Here is a 20265-nt window from a genome sequence, read left to right as displayed (position 1 = left end):
TGGGCTCCGCCCATGCCGCCTCAGACCCCGCCCAGACTGAGGCGTCCGGGTCCCCGCCCCACGGCTCCGGAGGCGGCTGTAGCGTCAGGTGACAGCCCGGAAGCTGCGGAAGCGGATGAAGCAGAACCGTGGAGGCCCTGTGGGGCTTCGCCGAGGTGAGGGAGCTGTTCGGCGGCCCTCGAGCCCATGGCGCGGCGCACATGTGTCTCTCCGGCTGACATCTGAAGGCAGCCGCTCTGGGCCGTGGGGCCCGACCTCGGCGGTTGGAGTCGCGGTGCGGGCCTGCGGCGGACGCCCATGGAGAAGGCAGGGCGCGAGGGGGACGGCGCCCCCTGCGGGCCCGTCCTGCACATCGTGGTGGTCGGCTTCCACCACAAGAAGGGCTGCCAGGTGAGGACCGGCCCGCGCCTCCTGGGCGCCCGCGGCCTTGCGCGCCCCGAGTCCCTCTGAGAATTGCATGCCGAGCAGCGGGGGTTCGGGCTTAGAGGAAGAAGGTCGGTGGCGCCTCCGGTTATCTGTCAGTCTTCACCGACCGGCCGGGTGTTTGCCCTTAAAGGAAGTCTTGAAGACAGACTCGGCGTTTGGACGCCCGGAGGTGGTGAGCTGCGGCTGCCCACACGAATGCTCTAGGAGGCTGACGCGCTCGCAGGCGCCGCCCGGCAGAATCGGCTTCCTTTGTTTATCTCCTGCCAGCCTGGGAATCTGTAGTTTAGGGTTGGCGATCGGCCCCGCCCCCTTCTCTTGTGCCTTTTAAGATTTGCTCCTGTCCAGAGCTTTGCTTTTGCTTAGGGTGACACTCCAAACCAGTTACAGTACATAAAACTGTAATTTACCAAGCAGTCAGTGCAAGCGGACGTGTATTAGGCAGCTTGTTTGCTGGCTCTTCAACACACCGTGTGAAAAGAGCGTTTGCTTTTGTGTTGAAGGCAGAGGAGCAAAATAGAGCAGGGTTGTTGAGTCCCAACAAACGCTGGAAGGCAATGATGTCATAATATGCTAGCGGATGTAGATTGAATGCTCAAGATATTGAGAAAAACGATTACTACCAATAGATAACGACGTATTTGGTTCCTTTCCTTTCGCAGAGAATGTAACATTAAAATACTGACAAAAGTTCAATTCCTTAGTGAAGGGAGTGAAGAGGAGTGTGTGTGTGTGTGTGTGTGTGTGTGTGTGTGTGTGTGTGTGTGTGTGTGTGTGCTGTTAACTTCAAGCCAGGTGTGGCACATGGCACCATCCCAGCAACTGGGAGGCTGAGGTAGGAGGATTATCTTAAGTTGGACAGAGTACTTGGACCCCGTATCAAAAAAGAGACTATTAACTTTAAGATATTATATTCCTTTATCCTCAGATTAAAAAGATAGAATGACACTAAAGAGAGTAGCATTACTGTGTGTGTGATACTACGATTATTTAGTACTTCACACCTACAGCTGTTGAACTAACTAGTTGCTTTGTAAGATGTGAGTAAAATGACAAAACTTGACAAAGATCTTACTGAAAAAAAAAATGCTGAGATCTTACTAAAAAACAGCTCTCCCTGGACAGGTGGCTCTCCATAAGTTTGAGGCCAGCCTGGTGTACAAATTGAGTTCCAGCATAGCCAGAACCATTACATAGAGAAACTCTGTCTTGAAAAACAAACAAACAGAAAACAAACCAAACAACAAAACAGCCCTGGAGTGAGAAGTGGAACCTTTGCTTCCTGTGCCACGTGTGTTCATGTATGTGGCAATGTGGATTTTCTGGGTAAAGGACCATGTGGAAGCTTGCTTCAGAACTACACTGAATGGAGCTCTGAAAAGAAAGAAAACATTGGTATGGATAGGGGATAGGATGGAGTCTCCTAATTCTTGCTGTCATTTGAAAATCTAGATTTTTATTATGCTTTTTGCCTGTCTTACTGGCTTTATTGGTCATACATATTTCTGTAAAGGAAACCGAATGTAGTGCTGCATAAAGATTAAAGAACAGAAAAGGAAAGATGCAGTAACCCCCTGCATGCCTTTCCTTTGGGTTTTGGTTTCAGCACACAGGTAAAAGTGACTGCTTTTGTAAAGTGAGTTCTGTGCAGAAGTCAGGTGGCCAGTATAACACCACTCCAAGACCAGCAAATACAAATAGTTTCCTAATTTGCCCTTCTCTGTTTCTTTTGCCAGATAATTTATGCCAGATAATAATTGCAATGAAACAAACAAAAAATCCTGGTTGAGTTTTTCTCCAATTGATGCCAAAGTAGCTTGATTTATTATTCACCTTTGTAAAATTACACCTACCCCGGGATATTGGAGAAACAAAGCATGAAGAACCTAATCCTGGGCTGGGAGAATGTACCTCAGTGGTAGAGTGTTTGCCTAGCGAACACAAGATTTTTGGTTGTGGGTAGATCTCGGTGAGTTCAAGGCCAGCCTGGTCTACAGAGTGAGTTCCAGGATAACAGAGGCTACATTGTAAAGAGATCCTATCTTAAAACAAAACAAACAAAAATATTTATCAGTATACCCTGCTCTTTGTTTCATATCTTACATGAATAATTATTTATATAATTCTACACCTTTTCCAATTCCTCTTGTGTCCCTCCTCCTAAAATTTATGTTTCATCTTTGTTACTGTCACACATGTGCAAGCCTGTGTCCATGAGAGCTGGGGTTTACACACACACACCTTTAACCTGCTGAGTTCATTTGATGTTGCTGGTGTGTATATGTGTTTAGGGTTGACCACTTTGAGTAGATAATCAGGGACTTATCCCTGGAAAAGACTGGTCTCCATCTCTCAGCTCCTTCATTGCCCTTAGTTTTTCATCTAGGGGCGGGGCCTTGTGAGATACACATATCCCCACCCCACCCCTGTCTGCCTTGGCATATCTACTGTTGTCATTTTGCAGGTCTCGTTTAGGCAACCATATTATTGAGATTTCATGTGTGCAGCTTCCCTGTTACATGTAGAAGATAGTGTTTCACAGCAGATACCCTTGTCCTCTGACTTCTGCTTTGTTTTGCTTTTGGAGACCTGGTTTCTCTATAACAGCCCTGGCTGCCCTGGAACTCACTCTGTAGATCAGGCTGGCCTCGAACTCAGAGATCCACCTGCCTCTGTGTCTGGAGTGCTGGGATTGAAGGCATTTGCCACCAACTCCCAGCCTCCTCTGGCTTTTAGAATGTCTCCACCCCTCTTCTACCATGTTCCCTGAGCGTTGGGTGTAGGAATTGTGTGGTAGATAATAGCAACTGGGGATGGGCACCTCATGGTCAGTTCTTTGCATTCTTACCAGTTGTGGATTTCTGTAAACAATCAAAAAACAAAAAGTAAGAAAGGCTTCTCTGAGGAGTGAGAGCTATGAGAGCCATACTTACCAAGGCTGAGCCAGCCTGCAAATCAGATTGCCATAATTTTTTGTTAGATAATCAAGTGTGTATCAGGCAAGCTCTGATTTTGTTCATAGTTTTACATTTTTAGATACTCAGTAGAGAGCAGTTATTTTCCAAACTTTAAAATTGCTTTATTGTAGTTGATTTGTCTTTGGGCTGCCAGCTAACAAATAACAATACAGAGATTTATTATTTATTGTGGAAGCTTGGCCTTAGCTTGGGCTTGTCCTAGGTGCGTTTATATTAGTCTACGCTCTGCTACATGGTTTTCCCTCATCTCTGAGCTGCCCATCCTGCTTCCTCCAACTCTGACTGTGACTCCACCTTCTTTCCCAGAGTCCTCTCTCTGCCCAGAAGCCCCCCCCCCCATGCCTTCTGGCTAGCTGTTGGCATTCAACTCTTTATCATACCAATCAGAAAGCACCTTAGGCAGAGACACATCTTTACAGTGTACACAAATACTCTGAAATACTTTATTTGTTGTGTGTACAGTATTCATGGAATGGGCGCATGACCCATGTGTGGAAGTGAGGAGACAATTTTGTGGTGTCCATCCTCTCAACATTTACACAGGGTCCAGAGATTGAATTCAGGTCTCTGGGCAGCAGGCACCTTTACCCACTAGGCCATCTGACCACCCTAAATTTTTCCTTTTGAGCTCTTTTCTGTAGAGTTCCTGATCTGGATACATAGCTAGCAACTTAAGATTCTGTTTTGGTTTTTCAAGACAGTGTTTCCTTGTGTAGCTTTGGCTGTTCTGAAATCCACTCTGTAGACCAGGCTGGCTTTGAACTCACAGAGGTCCTCCTGCCTCTGCCTTCCAAGTGCTGGCCTTAAATGCATGTGCCACCACCTCCAGCTTAACTTTACCTCTTGAATGTTTTTAGCAAACTGTATTTCTTTTCTTCCCTTTATTCTTTTGAGAGCATCACATAAGTATGTAACGTCTTTAGGTCATTTTTCTCCTCCATTATTCTTTTCCATGCCCTCCACTCCTACTGAACCTTTCTTCTCAGTAAGTCTTCCTTCATGTTTTGTTTGTGACTTTTGTGTGTGTGACCCACTGCACAAGCATGAATGGGGAAGTTATTCATTGACACTTGGGCAGATGAATGGATATACTGTTAAAGAAAATGATCCCCTCCCATTCCCCAGCAACTATAACTGCCAGTAGCTCCTCAGAGGTGGGCGGGCCTCATGACTCTGTATTTCTCTCCCCCCCCCCCAGATTTGCTTATTTATTTTTTGCTTATGTGTGTGTGCCTGAGTGTATATATGTTCATATGCATGCAGGTGCCTGTGGAAGCCAGAAGAGAGAGTTAGATTTCCTGGAGCTAGAGTAACAGGCACTTGTGAGCTGCTTGATGTGAGTGCTGGGAACCTGAGCTCTTTGAAAGAGCAGCAAGTACTCTATCTTATGAACTATTTCCGGGGAGGAAGAAAAAAACAGAATTGCAAAACAGTTGGAACTTTACCAAGGAAATTGAGGTTTCCTTTTGTGGGCTTTTAGTCTTTTAATAAAACAATTTAGAAACTGACTCAGAAGGAAGTTTAAGGACCATTTCTTTAGAGTTTGGAGGGAGGAGCAGAATGGTGGTGGTGCACACCTTTAATCCTAGCACTCAGAGAGCAGAGGCAGGCAAATCTCTGAGTTCTAGGCCAGCCTGGTCTATAGAGCCAGTTTAGGACATCCAGGGCTAAACAGAGAAATCCTGTCTCAAAAAGACCAAAAGAAAAGGAAAGAAAACATCAACAAGCTATAAGATTTGGCTACTGCCAGGGAAGGGAGATAGAGAAGAGGAAGAGAGAAAGTCATACCTTGGTTTTTTTTTTTTAATTACATTTTAATTTTATTATGTATGTGCATGGAGGTTTCACTTGCCTTTTACTGTGAAGAGCTGCAGACACTTAATGAATGCTTAGAGAGGGAGAATCAGTCTTCTCCAGGGATGAGTGCCTGATAGGTTATCCATTCCAAGTGCTCAGCCCTGAACACCTACATAACAGCAACACTAAATAGATACAGCAGGTTACACTTATATGTACATTTCTGAGTGTGTGTGTCTATGACAAAATCATGAGGACAGGGAAGGACATGGGAGGAGTTGGAGGGGAGAGAGAGAGGGTAGAAATTGTATAAACACAGCTCCCATGCATGACTTTTTAAAAAGAGCTGGGCATAGTAGCACATGACTTTAATTCCAGCAGTTGGGAGGCAGACAGAAGTAGATCTCTGAATTCAAAACCAGTCTGGTCTACGTAGTAAGACTCTGAGTCAAAAATAAATAATAGTTAAAAAAAAAAAAAGGCAATCTGAAACAAATAAAAGTCTGGGATCTATAACCTGCAAATTTACTATAGAAACATAGATAGATTATTTCTTGTCAAATAGTCTATTTTCAGGCATTTTATAAAGGAAACAACTTGGAAACAGTTCTCTCCATCCTCAGTAGGGGTCCTGGAGATTATGCTTGATTAGGCTTGATTCTTTTAACTTGAGCCATCTCATAGGTTCTGAAATTTTTCAAATTAGAGTCCAAGAAACCAGGAAGGGCTCAGCCATGGAAGTCAGCAAACACTATAAATGGGGTGGAGTAGTCTACATAGATGTTGAAAAGGCTCAGAGTCTGAGTAGGTTTTGGACTGTAACCAAAGAAGAAATAGTCTTCTGGCCAGGTGGTTGACAGACGAGGCACACAGGCAGAGGTTGGAAGACAACTCCGGGAGTTAGTTCTCTCCTCCACTACATGGACTTCAGGGATTGAATCTAAGTTTTCAGGATTGACTACAAGTGTCATTACCAGCTGAGCCATTTTACTAGCACCTAGGTCCAGAGGCATAATTTGGGTTCTATTATTTTGACCCAGAGAAAGCAGCTTTCCCTTACTGGGCCTCAACATAGTCTTCACCATTTTCATATGTGGCAGAGTGATGTTAACTGTTAGGTAGCTAGTGAAGAATTAACAGGTTTGGAGGCAGTTGAGGATGAATCCTTCCATCATCCTCAGCTTTGGACCCCACCTCTTGTTTCTTTGGTAATCACTAGAAAAGGGTACCCACATGGTATGCTTACATACATTCAGGAAAAACACCTGTACACTAAAAACAAACAAAAAAACTATTCCTTGTGATCTAGAGCATCATTATTGTTTCTGCTTTTTAGAAGTCAGCCATTGTTGTCTTCTTTCCTCCTGTTATTACTTCAGAATAAATGTATAAAATAACTAAAATCAAGGTAGGTCTGGCCACATTAGTTGGTTATTTAAAGAGAAATACTTAAGTTTTCTTGGTTTATCATTATACCTTTGGGGAACATTAATCTCTCCTTCACACTAAGATTTTGGTCCATGAATTTCTACTACTTACTAGTGAATAACAATGAGTGTGAGTGCTTTATTCTCTGGGAGCTTAATGTCCATGTCTGATCTCAGATTCTTACCTATTTATCATCCAGAGTTAGCATCAAACCCCACATTTTAAAGGCTTTGTTCCATAAGACTTACCTTATTACAAATGCCAGTTACAGGTCCCAAAGACTCAGGCCACCTGACTTCTGTCTACTTAGCCCTAAATTAAAGGTTCCCACAACCGTAAACTTAAGGGTGGCCAGGGGAAGAGAGGGGACCATACAGGAGGACATGAAGGAGAGACAGGGAGCATCCACTCTCTCCCTGCATGTTCATGTACTTAGCAACTCAGGACCTCTCTGAACCCCATGTTAAAGGATTTAAAGGTTTCACTTCATAAACATGATCGGTTAACACATTGGTCATTTGATGATTGGATTTAGTCTCTGAGCTGTGTTCCATGGTCAGAACATAGCTTGAGAGTTCTATCTTTCTAATCAAGGCACTGTCTTTCTGGTGACAGCCCTTATCCTAAAGATAGCTTAAACATGAGCTCATGTGTATTGGGACTCATAAGTAATTTATGACTCAGGAAGTTTCACGTGTTTTAGAGTCTTTGTTGTAGAAACCAGAAGTATTTTTATTATGCCACATTTGGAAAACATAACTAGTTTATAAAGCTGTTTTAAAATTCTGAAATAAGAAGACTGCTAAATAAATAATTAATACCATGTAGCTATTAAGATTGTATGTGGTGGTTGTGCACACCTTTAGTCCCAGCACTTGGGAGGCAGAGGCGAGTTGATTTCTGTGAGTTCAAGGCCAGCCTGGTCTACAAAGGGAGTTTCAGGACAGCCACCAAAGCTACACAGAAACTCTGTCTTTAAAAAAATAAAAAACTGTATGTGTCCATGTAGAAAAGAGGTTAACTGTTTTGAAATTAATTAGCAAATTCGTCTGTTTTCAAGTACAATTATCTATTAGTAGCAACTTTACCAACAGGAAATAAGAATTCTAAAACTGCCAACATGGTGCATGCGGTCTACAATTTATGAATAGGTTGTGTTCCCAAAATTGGCTATTTGAGTCTGGACCACATTTTCACAAAGAAACTGTTATAAACACTGAACCCAAGTCATCCTAGCATAACCTTAATTTCACTTAGAGTTCCTGAGTATGTAAAATATCTAAGTTCTATTTAAACATATTTTTTATGAGTAGACAACATTTTGAGTTACAACTAGGCACTTTAAGTCAACAGGGAACAGTCTATAAACCTTCCCTCTCTGTGTTGGTTTGCTGATAATCTCCAATGACATTGTTCAGAGTTTAAGAGCATTACTGTTTGTCAGTTAAGAGTCTTCCCTTTGATCACCATTTTGCTAACATTCTTTTCCAATGTAGGTTGAATTCTCTTACCCACCCCTGATTCCAGGAGATGGACATGACAGTCATGCTCTACCTGAAGAATGGAAGTATTTGCCTTTCCTTGCCTTACCAGACGGTGCACATAACTATCAGGAAGGTGTGTCATTAAACAGTAGACCAATTACTGCGTGTGATTTTGGAAATTTTTTCCATAACAGACTTGAATACTTTGGTAAATGAAAGCCTTTGAGCCTATTATGATTATTTATGAAATGTGTATGTGTGCCGTTTGGAGATGAGGTATGCACTAGAGAAGCTTTAGAGTGCTGGGTCTGTTTCTGTGGTCAGTGACCCTTGGATCCCCTCCTATTCAGAGCACTCAGGTATAGCCAGAGTGAGACAGCTGTTGATGGGTTTCTGCCTACAATTGTATCATGCTTCAGACTTCACTCTGGCTTCATGGCCTGGGAAGCTCTAGTTTCAGACTTACTAAGCCACCCATGTCCTTCTGAATACAGTTAAGATTGTTTCTTTGACTCTGTAGCTATTGTTGCAACCCTGTACTTTAAAAGTTACTTGCTTGCATGAGGAGAATGTCTGTGTTCTCAGAGAAGATTGTGGTGACATTTTCACTGAGTCTTCTACCCCCAAATGAAAAGTGCTTTGCCAGACTTAATGCAGTACTATCTTACTTTGATTAAGCCAGATTCAGCATAATTTGACTACCTGTTTTCCTATTGCAATATTTAACATTTCCCTTATAAAATAAAGCAAATGTTACTAGGCAGTTTAAAATAAGTTTTATTACAGTATGTTTCTTCCTGACTTTTGTTATTGATGCTTTCAACCTGGTGAAAGAGTTAAATTTAGATATAGGGAATATATTATAAGTTATTTCATTATGTTTACATGTATGTTCAGTTTTGTCTACTTTTTATTCTAAAGTCATTTGGAATAAAGACAGTTGATTTCTAAATACCTTAGTACATGTACCTCCTATATAATATAACCATTCCCTAGCATCCAGTTACATTATCCAGCTAAAAGTTCTAACAGTAATTCCATGATGTCATCTCACATCCAGTCTATGTTCAGATCTCCCCAGTTTTCTCAAAATTTCTTGAACCCAATCAAGATTCACATGTTGCCATCAGTTTTATGACTTGACTTTCCCTTAGTCTGGAACAGTTCCTGCATATATTTTCTGTAATTGTACAGTTGATTTGACCTATTATCTCTTAGGTTTTGTGACAAACATGTACTATAATATTGGGAAAAAGTCTGTGGTGCTGCCTGGATGTGTCATCATTTGTGTGTTAATGATTGCATTATAACTTCACATATGATTGTTTAGTATTGAGTAATTAACATCACTATTTACATTTTTCTGTGTGTCTGTTAGATACTGTGTTTTTTCACTTGCCACCCAGAAATGGAAACGGAGCCACCATATATGGTATCTCTTGCTACCGACAAATTGAAGCCAAGGTATGCAACAGCAGGAAAAAGCTCCTCCAACTCTTGCTCAGATGTTGGTCATTTGGGGAATCAGACTTTTCCTTTTAATGTAGTATATCATGCAAGTACCTGAAGAGGCCAGAAGAGGGTGTTCAGTTCCATGGAGCTGTTGTGAGCCACCTGACATGGGTTCTGGAACAGAACTGGGACCCTTAGTCAGAACAATGTGCACTCCTAACTGCTGAGCCATTGTTCCAGCTCCAAACTTTTAGATTTCTATGGCCATAACAATTTGCACCCCTACTAGCAGTGAGTGAGGGTTTCTCTTTCACCACATAGGTACCAGCACTTGTTATGATTTGTTTGTGTGGGTTTCTTTTTTTTTTTTTTTTTTTTTTTTTTTTTAGCATAACAGAACATTTAATTGCGCGTTTAATTCTCATCGGCCATCAGGAACTGTGGTCGTATGGGCCACTTCCACTGGTTGGCAGGAGGCTCCTCCACCAGGGGCTCCTATGGCTTCCACTGCAGCATTTTCCTTGCCAGACTCAGTTCATTTTCAGCCTGAAGAATCACCTCTTCCACTTCACCACCCTGAAGCAAGGTTTCTAATTTTTTAACATCTGGTTCCGCCTTGACCATATCCAGCCTCTCATTGGTGATCTGTTCGGTGTATTTTCTATAGGCTGCATGTTTAGGGAACTGCTTCATAATATCAAGAATCTTTGTATATAATATTGTTAGCCTCTCGTGTGGAGTGTTACACACAACCAATCCCACCAGGCCGGTGGTCTTCTTCAACAACCCCGCCATGACAGCTACCCGGAGCCCCCTTGTGTGGGTTTCTTGTCATGTATTATTTTTTATGAGCATATTTAAATTTACATAATGAGAGCTAATGAAATGATGACATCATAAACACATTAAAAATTAAACTCAGTGGAAGTGGTTAAATGTATAGAAAGGTACAAAAAGAGAGTATCAACATTTTCGGTATCCTTACTAATGAAAAGAGGAAATACATCTGAAAGTAAATTTGAGCAGCAGTTCCTAAAAACACATTTGTGGTATGGTGGCCTTCTTTATCTCTCCTGACTAGTTTTGAAGTCTACTTTTGCAGCTATGAATCTAGCAACATTAGTCTTTTTGAAGGCTCCCATTTTCTTGGTAGGTTGTTTTCCTTCCTTGTGACTCTCAGTTTTTGGATATCTGACAGGTATATTTTTAGGAGGTAGCAAATCTTGTTTTTTTTTTAACCAGTTAGTTTTTATGGGTTGGTTCTCATTGAATGGTTGGTCTGGTTTATGACTTGTACATAAAGCAGTTTCCATCAGCCTATAAATTCCAAGACAGTGGGGATTGTCTCTTCACTATTCTACCCAGTGCCTAGACTCTTACATTCAGTCCAAGGCTAGCAGATATGTTCAACTATCATATCTGAGATTCACTGTCAAGTTCTTTAACTGAATGCAAGATTTTTTTCTACTTAATTATTACATTCATATTGAAACTGTTTTGTAAATGCAGCTATGAAGTATTTCTAATAAATAACTGTTTGCTCATTATAGGCATTAAAAGTAAGGCAAGCTGACATCACCAGAGAGACTGTTCAGAAAAGTGTCTGTGTTTTGAGCAAGCTGGTAAGAGATCTCGAAACCTCCTTACATAGAAACCTTCAAGGCAGAACTGTTGTTTTAGAGAAAGAGATGTAAGAGAATAAGTACTTGCTAAAATTAGTCAAGTGCTTACTGATATGCTCCTGTGTCCACTGCTTCCAAGAGCTTGCTCTTATATGTATTCTGCTGAAAACTCTAAGATGAGCAAGTTGACATTTGGCCCAAATGAAGCAGCTGTTATATTTCATTTATCTATTTTTATTTGTTCCCAGGACTTTGGATAAACTCTATTTTAATAACTTTAAAAAATCATAATTGTTCTAATTTTATTTGTACTATGAGAGTTTATAACTATTGTAGTAAAGACATTTAACCTTAATATATACTTTAAATTTGAGAATTTTGAGAAAAGCCAATGACGTGGTAAAAGTGCATGTGCTATAACAGTATTTCAGAGCTGTGTTTCTTCTATATGCATTGTTTTCATGTTGACATTAACAGTTACACACTTAAACATGTATTTTACTTTTTAAATTGTACTGTTAGTCTTGGGGGAGGAGTGCATGCCACAGCGCACATGTGAAGGGCAGAGGACAGCTTTGTGGACTCACTGCTTTCCCTCTGCCTTTCTGTAGGTCCCAGGGATCACACTTGGATCCTCAGGGTATATCTAGGGTTGCAAGTATCAGCTGGGCCAGTGTCGTTGCCCCTATTCTAACATCAGGATGTTTTTAAGACAGGGCCTCATGGCCCAGGTTGGCCTGGGACTCTATATAAGACCTTGAGCTCCTGATTCCTCTGCCTCCACTTGTAGAATTATATGTGTATGTGGTCATATTTTATTTTATTTTTTTTTATTTTTTAAAGAAAATAAGTGACTGGGATGTATATATTATACAAGTCCGAGTTTTGATCTGCATCGCCACAAAGGAAGAGTTGGGGAGAAGAAGGGTCAGAGAGAGAAAGGAATGTTAGGAGTAGTTTTTCCCCCGCTGCCAGTCCCAACTAACACACACACACTCTGTATTTGATAGTATGCTGTTGGCCAGTTACTAGTTTCTTGTCGGCTAGCTCTGTTTTAAATATTAACCCATTTCTATTAATCTAAGTATTTTCACGTGGTCTCATCTTACGGGAGAGTGGGACTGGTGTTTTGCTCTCTCCAGTCTCTACATGCTGACTCCTTCCTCTTTCCTCCTAGTCTCCTCGTCCCTCCTATCTTCCTTTCCTATTGGCCAACAGTGCTTTATTCATTAACCAATAAGAGAAACATATTTACAGAATGACATCTCCCATTAAAGGAAGGAAATATAAATTAATGAAATTTTTGGTTTTCATGGTCCTCAGTTGAATAATTTACAGTATTTGATGACTGTTGATAATTAGTAATATAATGACATCATTGTATCAAATGCCTGATTCTACAGTAAAATTTAGTGCCCCCCCCCCCAAAAAAAAACCAATCTCCCTTGTGGGAAATAGTTAGATCTATGTCATGTTAATTATCTGTATTTTATGATTACTGTCTTATCCATTTTCTAGTCACTCCAAACCAAAGTTGAAAATGTTTATTGGCCCAATTACCAGATATATGTAGATTGTGTCTGATTATTTCTTGGGTAGTTAACTAATTTTCTTATCCACAGGCAGTTTAAATACTCTTTATATAGCTAGGAATGGTGGCACACTTTTAATCTCAGTACTTGAAACAGAGGCAAGCAGATTTTTTACAGTTGAAGGCCTGCCTGGTCTGTATATAGTGAGTTTAAGGCATCCAGAGTTACATAATGCGACCCTGTCTTAAAACAAACAAAAAGTTTTAGCCGGGTGATGGCAGTGGATCTCTGTGAGTTCAAGGACAGCCTGGTTCTTAGAGGCTATTCGAAGAAACCCTGTCTCCAAAAAAGCCAGAAAAAAGTTTTTCATAATGTAAATCCAGGTTTGCACGATAGGATTTGTTTCTATCTAAAGAGTAAGAGGAAAAGGAGAGAGAAGTAACTGGAGAGAGACCATGAATAATAATAATTTATAATAGTATATACTTTTTTTTTCTTGCAGGAGTAAACAGGGTCTCACTATTGTAGGCCTGTCTAACTTTGAACTCACAGAGCTTTACCCACCTGCCTCTGCCTCATGAATACTGGGATTAAAGGTGTGCTCCAGCATGCCATGTCATCTCACAATAACTCTAATCATAATTTGTAATAATAATATATAAATTATAATAACAATACAGTTTCTAGAAGTTAGCCTGAAAAATATACATCAGTTAATTTGTATAAAGGGCCCATTAACCAAAACATAGACTATCATATGTGTAAGTAAATACATGTTGAAAGGCTGCCCAAGAAGTCATCTTCAAAAGGCAATTTGGATAACAGAAACCACCAAGTGTCTGTCTGTGTCAGGTGTTAGTTCTTACCAGACATTTCATATAACATTTTATTTTTTATTTTCCTAACAATCTTGAGATATTTTTGCTAATGTCATTTTACAAGTAAACATATTTTAAAGTAACAAATCTCTAAGTCTCATAATTTGTGAGACTACTAAGTATAAAAACGGTAAAAAAATCGAGTTTTGTCTGCATCTAAAAAAGACAGGAATGAGAACAGCATACTTAATCAGAAAGTTCTACTTGTTCATAGAGCATTAAAATGGATATGAAAATATAATGATATTGTGCTTAATGATAATATTCATATACTTACAGGGATAGGGACTGTCCCACAAGCCAGCTCCCAAATAATGACACAAAGACTTATAATTGTGAATGCTTGGCCTAAGCATGTCTCAACTAGTCCTTATAATTTAATCTAACCCATTTATGTTTGTTTGTTTGTTTTTCGAGACAGGGTTTCTCTGTATTTCTCTGGAGCCTGTCCTGGAACAGCTCTGTAAATCAGGCTGGCCTTGAACTCACAGAGATCCCACTGTCTCTGCCTCCCGAGTGCTGGGATTAAAGGCGTGTGCCACCAACGCCCAGCTCTAATCCACTTATATTAATCTACATTCTGCCACTTGGCATTATGTCTCTTCCTTCTTGCACTTCCTGTGTCTTCTGAGTCTGCCTGGAGTCTTCTGAGTCTGCCTTTTTTATTCTCAGAGTCCACTCTGTCCCCAGAAGTCCCCACTAAACTCTCCTGCCTCATTATTGTCTATTCAGCTCTTTATTAAACCAATCAAAAGGTTCCTTGGCAAAGACACGTCTGCACAGTGTGAACAAATATTCTGCAACACGAACTAGCTCGGTATTGCTTGTATTCTAAAAGAGACACATAAATGAGAAAATGTCTCAAGAATGTTAAACAAAAGGATGGATATGATCCATTTTGGGTAGGAAAAATAAGAATTAAAGGATAACTTTGCTCAAGTATACAAAATAATATTATGTTAGAAGACATAGACTAGGTGCTCTCACCTTCCACAGATAACAGGTAACAAAGGATGTGAGCTTAAGTCAGTGTTGAGCTTGGTGTAGGAACCAGACCACTTGAGGATGATTAGACATTACCACAACAGAATGAATGTAGTAGGTATTTACATTCTTGCTATGTGCCAGAGACTCTGTTAAGTGCTTTTCCTATTATTTGATCTTAACACAGCCATAGAAGTTGCACCTTTTTTGTGTACAGGGTCACTGGTGAGGAGGTATGAAAGGGTTAAGGGCCCTTAATTAAGCAGCTGAAAGATGGAGCCAGGCCGAGAGTCTGAGCTGACTCACCACCACCTTACCAAGATAGCTTTCACCTGGTGTCACAGAGCGAGTGCCTGATATCACAGCTTTCAGCTGTGTATGTGGGCCTCAGATGGTGCTAATAAATTTCCTTCCTGATATTGTCAGAGAAAAAGATAGGGGTTTATTTGTTCCTGTTGTTCACTATGATCAACCTAATGATGGTTTCTTTTTCTTTAGCCTCTTTATGGCTTACTTCAAGCAAAACTTCAACTCATTACACATGCGTATTTTGAAGAGAAGGATTTTTCCCAAATTTCTATTCTAAAGGTAACTAATTTCCCTACAAATGTGTTTGATGGAAGGTAGCTTAATGAATCAAGTAGCTCTGTAGTAGTACTATGAAGGATAGTTTAAGAAAAACATGGTGTGAAAATCCATTTGCTTGGCCCCACGAGGTGGCTCAGTGCTTAAGAGCACTTGCTGTCCTGCCGGGGAGCCAGGTTTGGTTCCCAGCACATTGAATGGTTCACAACCATCTAGGGATCAGTCTGATGTGTTCTTTGGCTTGTTCAGGGACACACATGCACATTAAGAAAAGTGTTAAGATTCCTCTTTAAAATATATATAATAAAAGTAAATCTTTATTTAAAATATATTTGCATTAAACATTGATATTCTAGCAAGCTCTACCCAAGTACTAAACTCAAACTGTCCTTGAGGAAGTAGTAACTACAAATAACTATCAATGTCTTTTACAAGTGTTGTGCTATGGCATTATGTCTATAAATTTGAGCATCTGCTTTCTAGTTCCTGGATCTGTCCTGGGTCCTGGGGAAGAAGGGCAGTTAGAATGTAAAAACTAGGCAGAGGGAAGGTAATTTGTACTACTATTAAAGCTCTGAAATGGCTCAAAAAAGAGACTGTCCTGTGTAGCTTTTTGCTCAGGTACTCTCCTGATGTTATCTACAAGAGAAGGAATGAATTGAGTGCTGAAAACTAGTAGGTTTCACAGACTGGTTGCGTAATTTAGTAGATGGCAGAATAACCTACACAATCCTTTTCTGATTGTCTATTTCTGGTTGCTTAGTGTCTAAAGTGACAGTGAAAGGTTCTAAACTCAGTCTGCATTCCACAGGAGCTCTATGAGCATATGAACAGTTCCTTAGGAGGGGCCTCATTAGAAGGATCACAGGTGTATCTTGGTAAGTAACTTGCAGGTCAGATGCTATGTCCTCAAAATTGTTTGTGTCCAAACTGGGTTTCATTGAATATTATACAAGTAATTAAATATTCACACAATCTTTGTATGGGATCTAAGTTCTGAAGTTTGCTTTCTTTCTTAAATGCCCTCTTAGCCAGCATTAATACAAGATTGATAATTCTCTTACACTGATAGTGACAGTTACAGGTGAGTTTGAGCTTTTTAGAATAACACTGGACTTCTTTCCCTTAATGATGATCAGTGTAATTACCAGTGCTGGGGGATGGGGTGCTGCTTAGCTCTTGACTGAGACTCTTCATCTTGGGGATTTGTTATGTACACTGTTTTGACATTCAAAACATCCATTGTTACCCGAGACACTCAATACTTATTCTTTTGTAGTGAATATTCAATTATGGTGACATGTGCTTCCTCGGTTTCCATTTCAATGTGAAATAGCTAATACTAATATCGTTATACAGAAAGTCAGCTAGATAGTCCTGTTCTGAGAGTGTATTTATAAACTCTTTTCTCTTTTACTGTGATGTTTGAGATGAATAATAGGAACACAGTATGATTAAAAAGAAAAAAATAACATTATATGTAATATAGTGACCAGAAGCCACATTTAAATGATTGGCTGCCACTATGGTGTAAGCGTCATGATTTTTAAACTTTGGTGGTTTATGTTTGTAGAATAGCTGTCTTAGACCCAGTGTCTAAAGCAGTATTCACTAAGAATGTATAGACCTGTATATTTATATTGCTGTTAATAAAAATTTAAAGTCATATTTAAAGTCCTCAGTAGCTAATGTGTCTGACAGGGCATATTTAAACATTTTCATTCTTGGGGAAGATTATGTTAGGCAGTACTCTTTCTGTGTGTATATATATTTAACCAAATATTACATAAATGTTTAAATATTTACATATTCTCATTTGCTTTTTTAGTTACTCTATTCCGTTCACACTTAGCTCTCCTGTTTACATTGTAGGTCTGTCTCCTCGAGATCTTGTCCTTCATTTTCGACACAAGGTGTGATAGATATCCTTCAACTTGTGATGTATTGAAATGGGAAAGGCTGTTGTTGGGTTCCTTTTCCTGTGAACTCAGTAGGCAGCATCACAATCAGCTGACAGCATAATTGTGCTTTTGCTCCTTTTAGACAGCTTTGTAACCACACAGAGCTGAGGCATCAGGAGTATTTGTGTGGTTAAAGTCTGGGAGTACCTCTTGCTGAATAGAGTTTGCTTTTGATTCCTTTGTTCTGCAGTCTGCAATTTCACTTAGTGTGGGTGAAAAAAATGTGTTCCCTAAAAATGGAACATTTTTCTACATAAATTATTTTTTTCTTTTGTTGTGGTTTTTGGTGCCAGACATTATGATCTTTATAGTTAATTATATGTTGTCTAAGACATAGGCACATTAGTCATTTATTTACCAAACTTTCATTGAATATCCATGTAAATGCTATATATTCCAGACTAGCTCTGAACTTACTGTGTAGCTAAAAATGACTGAATTTCTGCCTCCACCTCTGAGTGCTGAGATTACAAGTGTGTACCACCATGCATAGTTTAAATGTCTGAGTATCTGAACACAGGGCTGTCATACACGGTGGTAGGTGCACACATTCCCTAGCCTCAAATCTCTCCCTTTTCTTGAAATTTTTCAAGCAGAGATAAAACTATTCCTTCCAAAAACAAACAATTTTAATTAAAGAGTAAATGATTCTCATATTTCTTGAGGACATTGATAATATTTAATTTCTCAATTCAAGTTCATAATTTCTCATGTATCATAAGTACTATAATTATTTAATATTATATAACATGATTGTATTTGAGAAAAGAAAATAACAAATGATTAATAGACCAGAGTTCTTATTTTAACACAGCATTTCATTTTCTTTCTGCAGGTCTTGATCCTGTTCAAGCTAATTCTTCTTGAAAAAAAGGTGAGATACACAAAGGTTGAAAGGAAGAACAGATGTTTTATCTTTTATTGACATTGCTTATATATTATGTAACAGGGAATTGATGATTAAGTATTAAGACGTATTTTGTCTATCAAATGAAACAAAATTATTTTCTTTACTGTCATAAAAAATTTGTGTGCTCTTTTTGGAGGCAGTTTGATAGTATATTCAATTATAGTGTCACCAAAAGAAGTTTAAACTAACTTAAATAGAAAAAGAAATGTGTTAGTTCAGTCAGACTTGGTGCTTCCAGGGTATTACAACCTTGGATTTCTACAGTCCAATTAATTTTACCCAGAGCCCATCCCTTTTATATACAAGAAACTTCCAACAGTAATTTGGCTGTTTCCTTCCTCAGACATACGACTTCCCAAATCATTGAATATGAATTTGTCTAGTCAGTTTGTTTGGGCCAATTAGGTAGCATGACCACCACTAAATTCAGAATTGTTACCAAAAGTCTGTCTACACTAATAGGCTTAAATTTGGGTTCCAGACCGATCTGTACTACAAAGAGATGGAATTTGGGATTGCCATGATTGTTGCTGACCTCAGGTCTATGAACTAGGCCAATTCTAGCTTACCACTTGTTTTTATAGAAGTTTGTTTTTGGAATGTGTATGTGTGTACTTCTGTTTATGTGTGTGTCTGTGTGTGGGTACCTGTGGAAGCCACAAATAGAACATCAGATACTCTGTAGCTGTAGTTACAGGGTACCTAATGTGGGCTAGGAATTGAACTCTGGTCTTTTGCAAGAGCAGCAGCTGTTCTTAACTATTGTGCTATGATGAGTTTTGTAGAAAAAGTTTTCTGTCCAGGTGGTGGTGATGCATGCCTTTAATCCCAGTACTCAGGAAGCAGAGTACTAGCTGTTTTTTTGGGTTTTGTGTAACAGGTCTGGCTGTCCTGGAACTCACTCTGTAGACCAGGCTGGCCTCAGACTCGCAAGTGCTAGAACTAAAGTGTGCACCAACACCCAGTTATGGTTGCCACTTTTTAAAAAATAGGAATGTTCATGAATTTGCATGTAATCTTTGCACAGGGTCCATGCTTATCTTCTCTGTATAGTTGCAATTTTAGTATCTGTGCTGCTGAAGTGAGTTCCACTGGCACTTTTTAAAAGAATATGGTCAGATATTACAGAATTAAATGTGTGATTGTCTTCTTGGGGTTAGTTTCAGATTAAAAATATTAAGCCCAACAGTCTGTTGGCAGTATTTTTATAATTACATTTGTGTGTGTGTGTGTGTGTGTGTGTGTGTGTGTGTGTGTGTGTGTGTGTGTGTGTAGGAGGAGTTTCTTCTTCTATGTAGGACACACAGATTAAACTGAGGTCATCCAGCTTGGCAGGCACCTTTATCCTTTGAATTATCACCAGACCTCAAATTGTACCTGAATTGTGGTGCGTAGGAAAGCTGATTTTTTTGTTGTTTTTTTTTTTTAAATCATGACCTAAGGGTTTGGGGGGTGGGGCCGTGTCGTTTGTTTTTAAAGATGTGTTTATTTATTTTGTGTCCTCGTGCACATCAGAAGAGGCAATCAGATCCCATTAGAGAGGACTATGAGCCACCATGTGGGTGGTGGGAATTGAACTTGGGTCTTCTAGAAGAGCAGTCAGTGCTCTTAACTGCTGAGCCATCTCTCCAGCCCCTGTTTGTTGTTTTTAAGTATTAATCATATGCAAAGAATCTTTCCTTTAAATATTATTATAGTCTCTTGAATTTTCTAACTTCATTTCATTGGAATCCATTTCAGGTTCTTTTTTACATTTCTCCAGTGAATAGATTGGTGGGTGCCCTAATGACTGTGTTATCCCTTTTTCCAGGTAAGAGGATAGCCACAGCTATTTTTGTTTAAGGTTATTTTACTTTAAACTTTTAGTAATAAAAGTATACAAAAATAAACTCATTAATATTAACATTTCTCTTTTAATTTTTCTTTTGGTAATAGTTGGGTTTCCCCCCCTCCCCCTTTAGCCAATAGCCAATGTAGCAGGTCTTTCTTTGGACTGCCAGCTCCCAAATAATGACAGAGACTTATTGTTAATTCTGAAAGCTTGGCCTATAGCTTAGGTTTGTTCCCAACTGATTCCTAAACTTAAATTAACCTGTTTATATTAATCTACATTCTGCCATGTGGCTTGTTACCTCTCCTCAGTACCATATGTCTGACTTCCTCCACTTGCTGGCAACCCCCTGCCTCTGAGATTCTTCCTAGAGTTCCTATCTGGAGGACAGGTGAAAGTG

At 39.6% G+C, this 20265-nt stretch overlaps 1 protein-coding gene, 1 non-coding gene and 1 pseudogene across 2 annotated transcripts in view; 1 reads left to right on the top strand and 2 right to left on the bottom strand.

Moving 5' to 3' along the window:
- The first annotated feature begins 36 nt into the window (after nucleotides 1-36).
- Avl9 (AVL9 cell migration associated) overlaps nucleotides 37-20265 on the top strand; it is a 42485-nt gene continuing 22256 nt past the window's right edge. The window contains exons 1-9 of the mRNA XM_051203169.1: nucleotides 37-390; nucleotides 8123-8243; nucleotides 9489-9574; nucleotides 11113-11184; nucleotides 15077-15166; nucleotides 15975-16041; nucleotides 17036-17076; nucleotides 17960-17998; nucleotides 19775-19844. Of these exons, the coding sequence (XP_051059126.1) occupies nucleotides 298-390; nucleotides 8123-8243; nucleotides 9489-9574; nucleotides 11113-11184; nucleotides 15077-15166; nucleotides 15975-16041; nucleotides 17036-17076; nucleotides 17960-17998; nucleotides 19775-19844 (679 nt within the window). The 5' untranslated portion in view covers nucleotides 37-297. The remainder of the gene's footprint in view (nucleotides 391-8122; nucleotides 8244-9488; nucleotides 9575-11112; nucleotides 11185-15076; nucleotides 15167-15974; nucleotides 16042-17035; nucleotides 17077-17959; nucleotides 17999-19774; nucleotides 19845-20265) is intronic.
- Nucleotides 9945-10373, bottom strand: LOC127235768 (NADH dehydrogenase [ubiquinone] 1 alpha subcomplex subunit 5-like; annotated as a pseudogene).
- Nucleotides 19017-19123, bottom strand: LOC127235892 (U6 spliceosomal RNA). The gene has a single exon (XR_007835735.1). It is a non-coding gene; the product is annotated as a U6 spliceosomal RNA (small nuclear RNA).

Source organism: Phodopus roborovskii, unplaced genomic scaffold (genome assembly GCF_943737965.1).
Source record: "Phodopus roborovskii unplaced genomic scaffold, PHOROB, whole genome shotgun sequence".
NCBI lineage: Eukaryota > Metazoa > Chordata > Mammalia > Rodentia > Cricetidae > Phodopus > Phodopus roborovskii.
The sequence above is the reverse complement of the archived record's forward strand: the minus strand, read 5'-3'. Positions and strand labels throughout refer to the sequence as shown.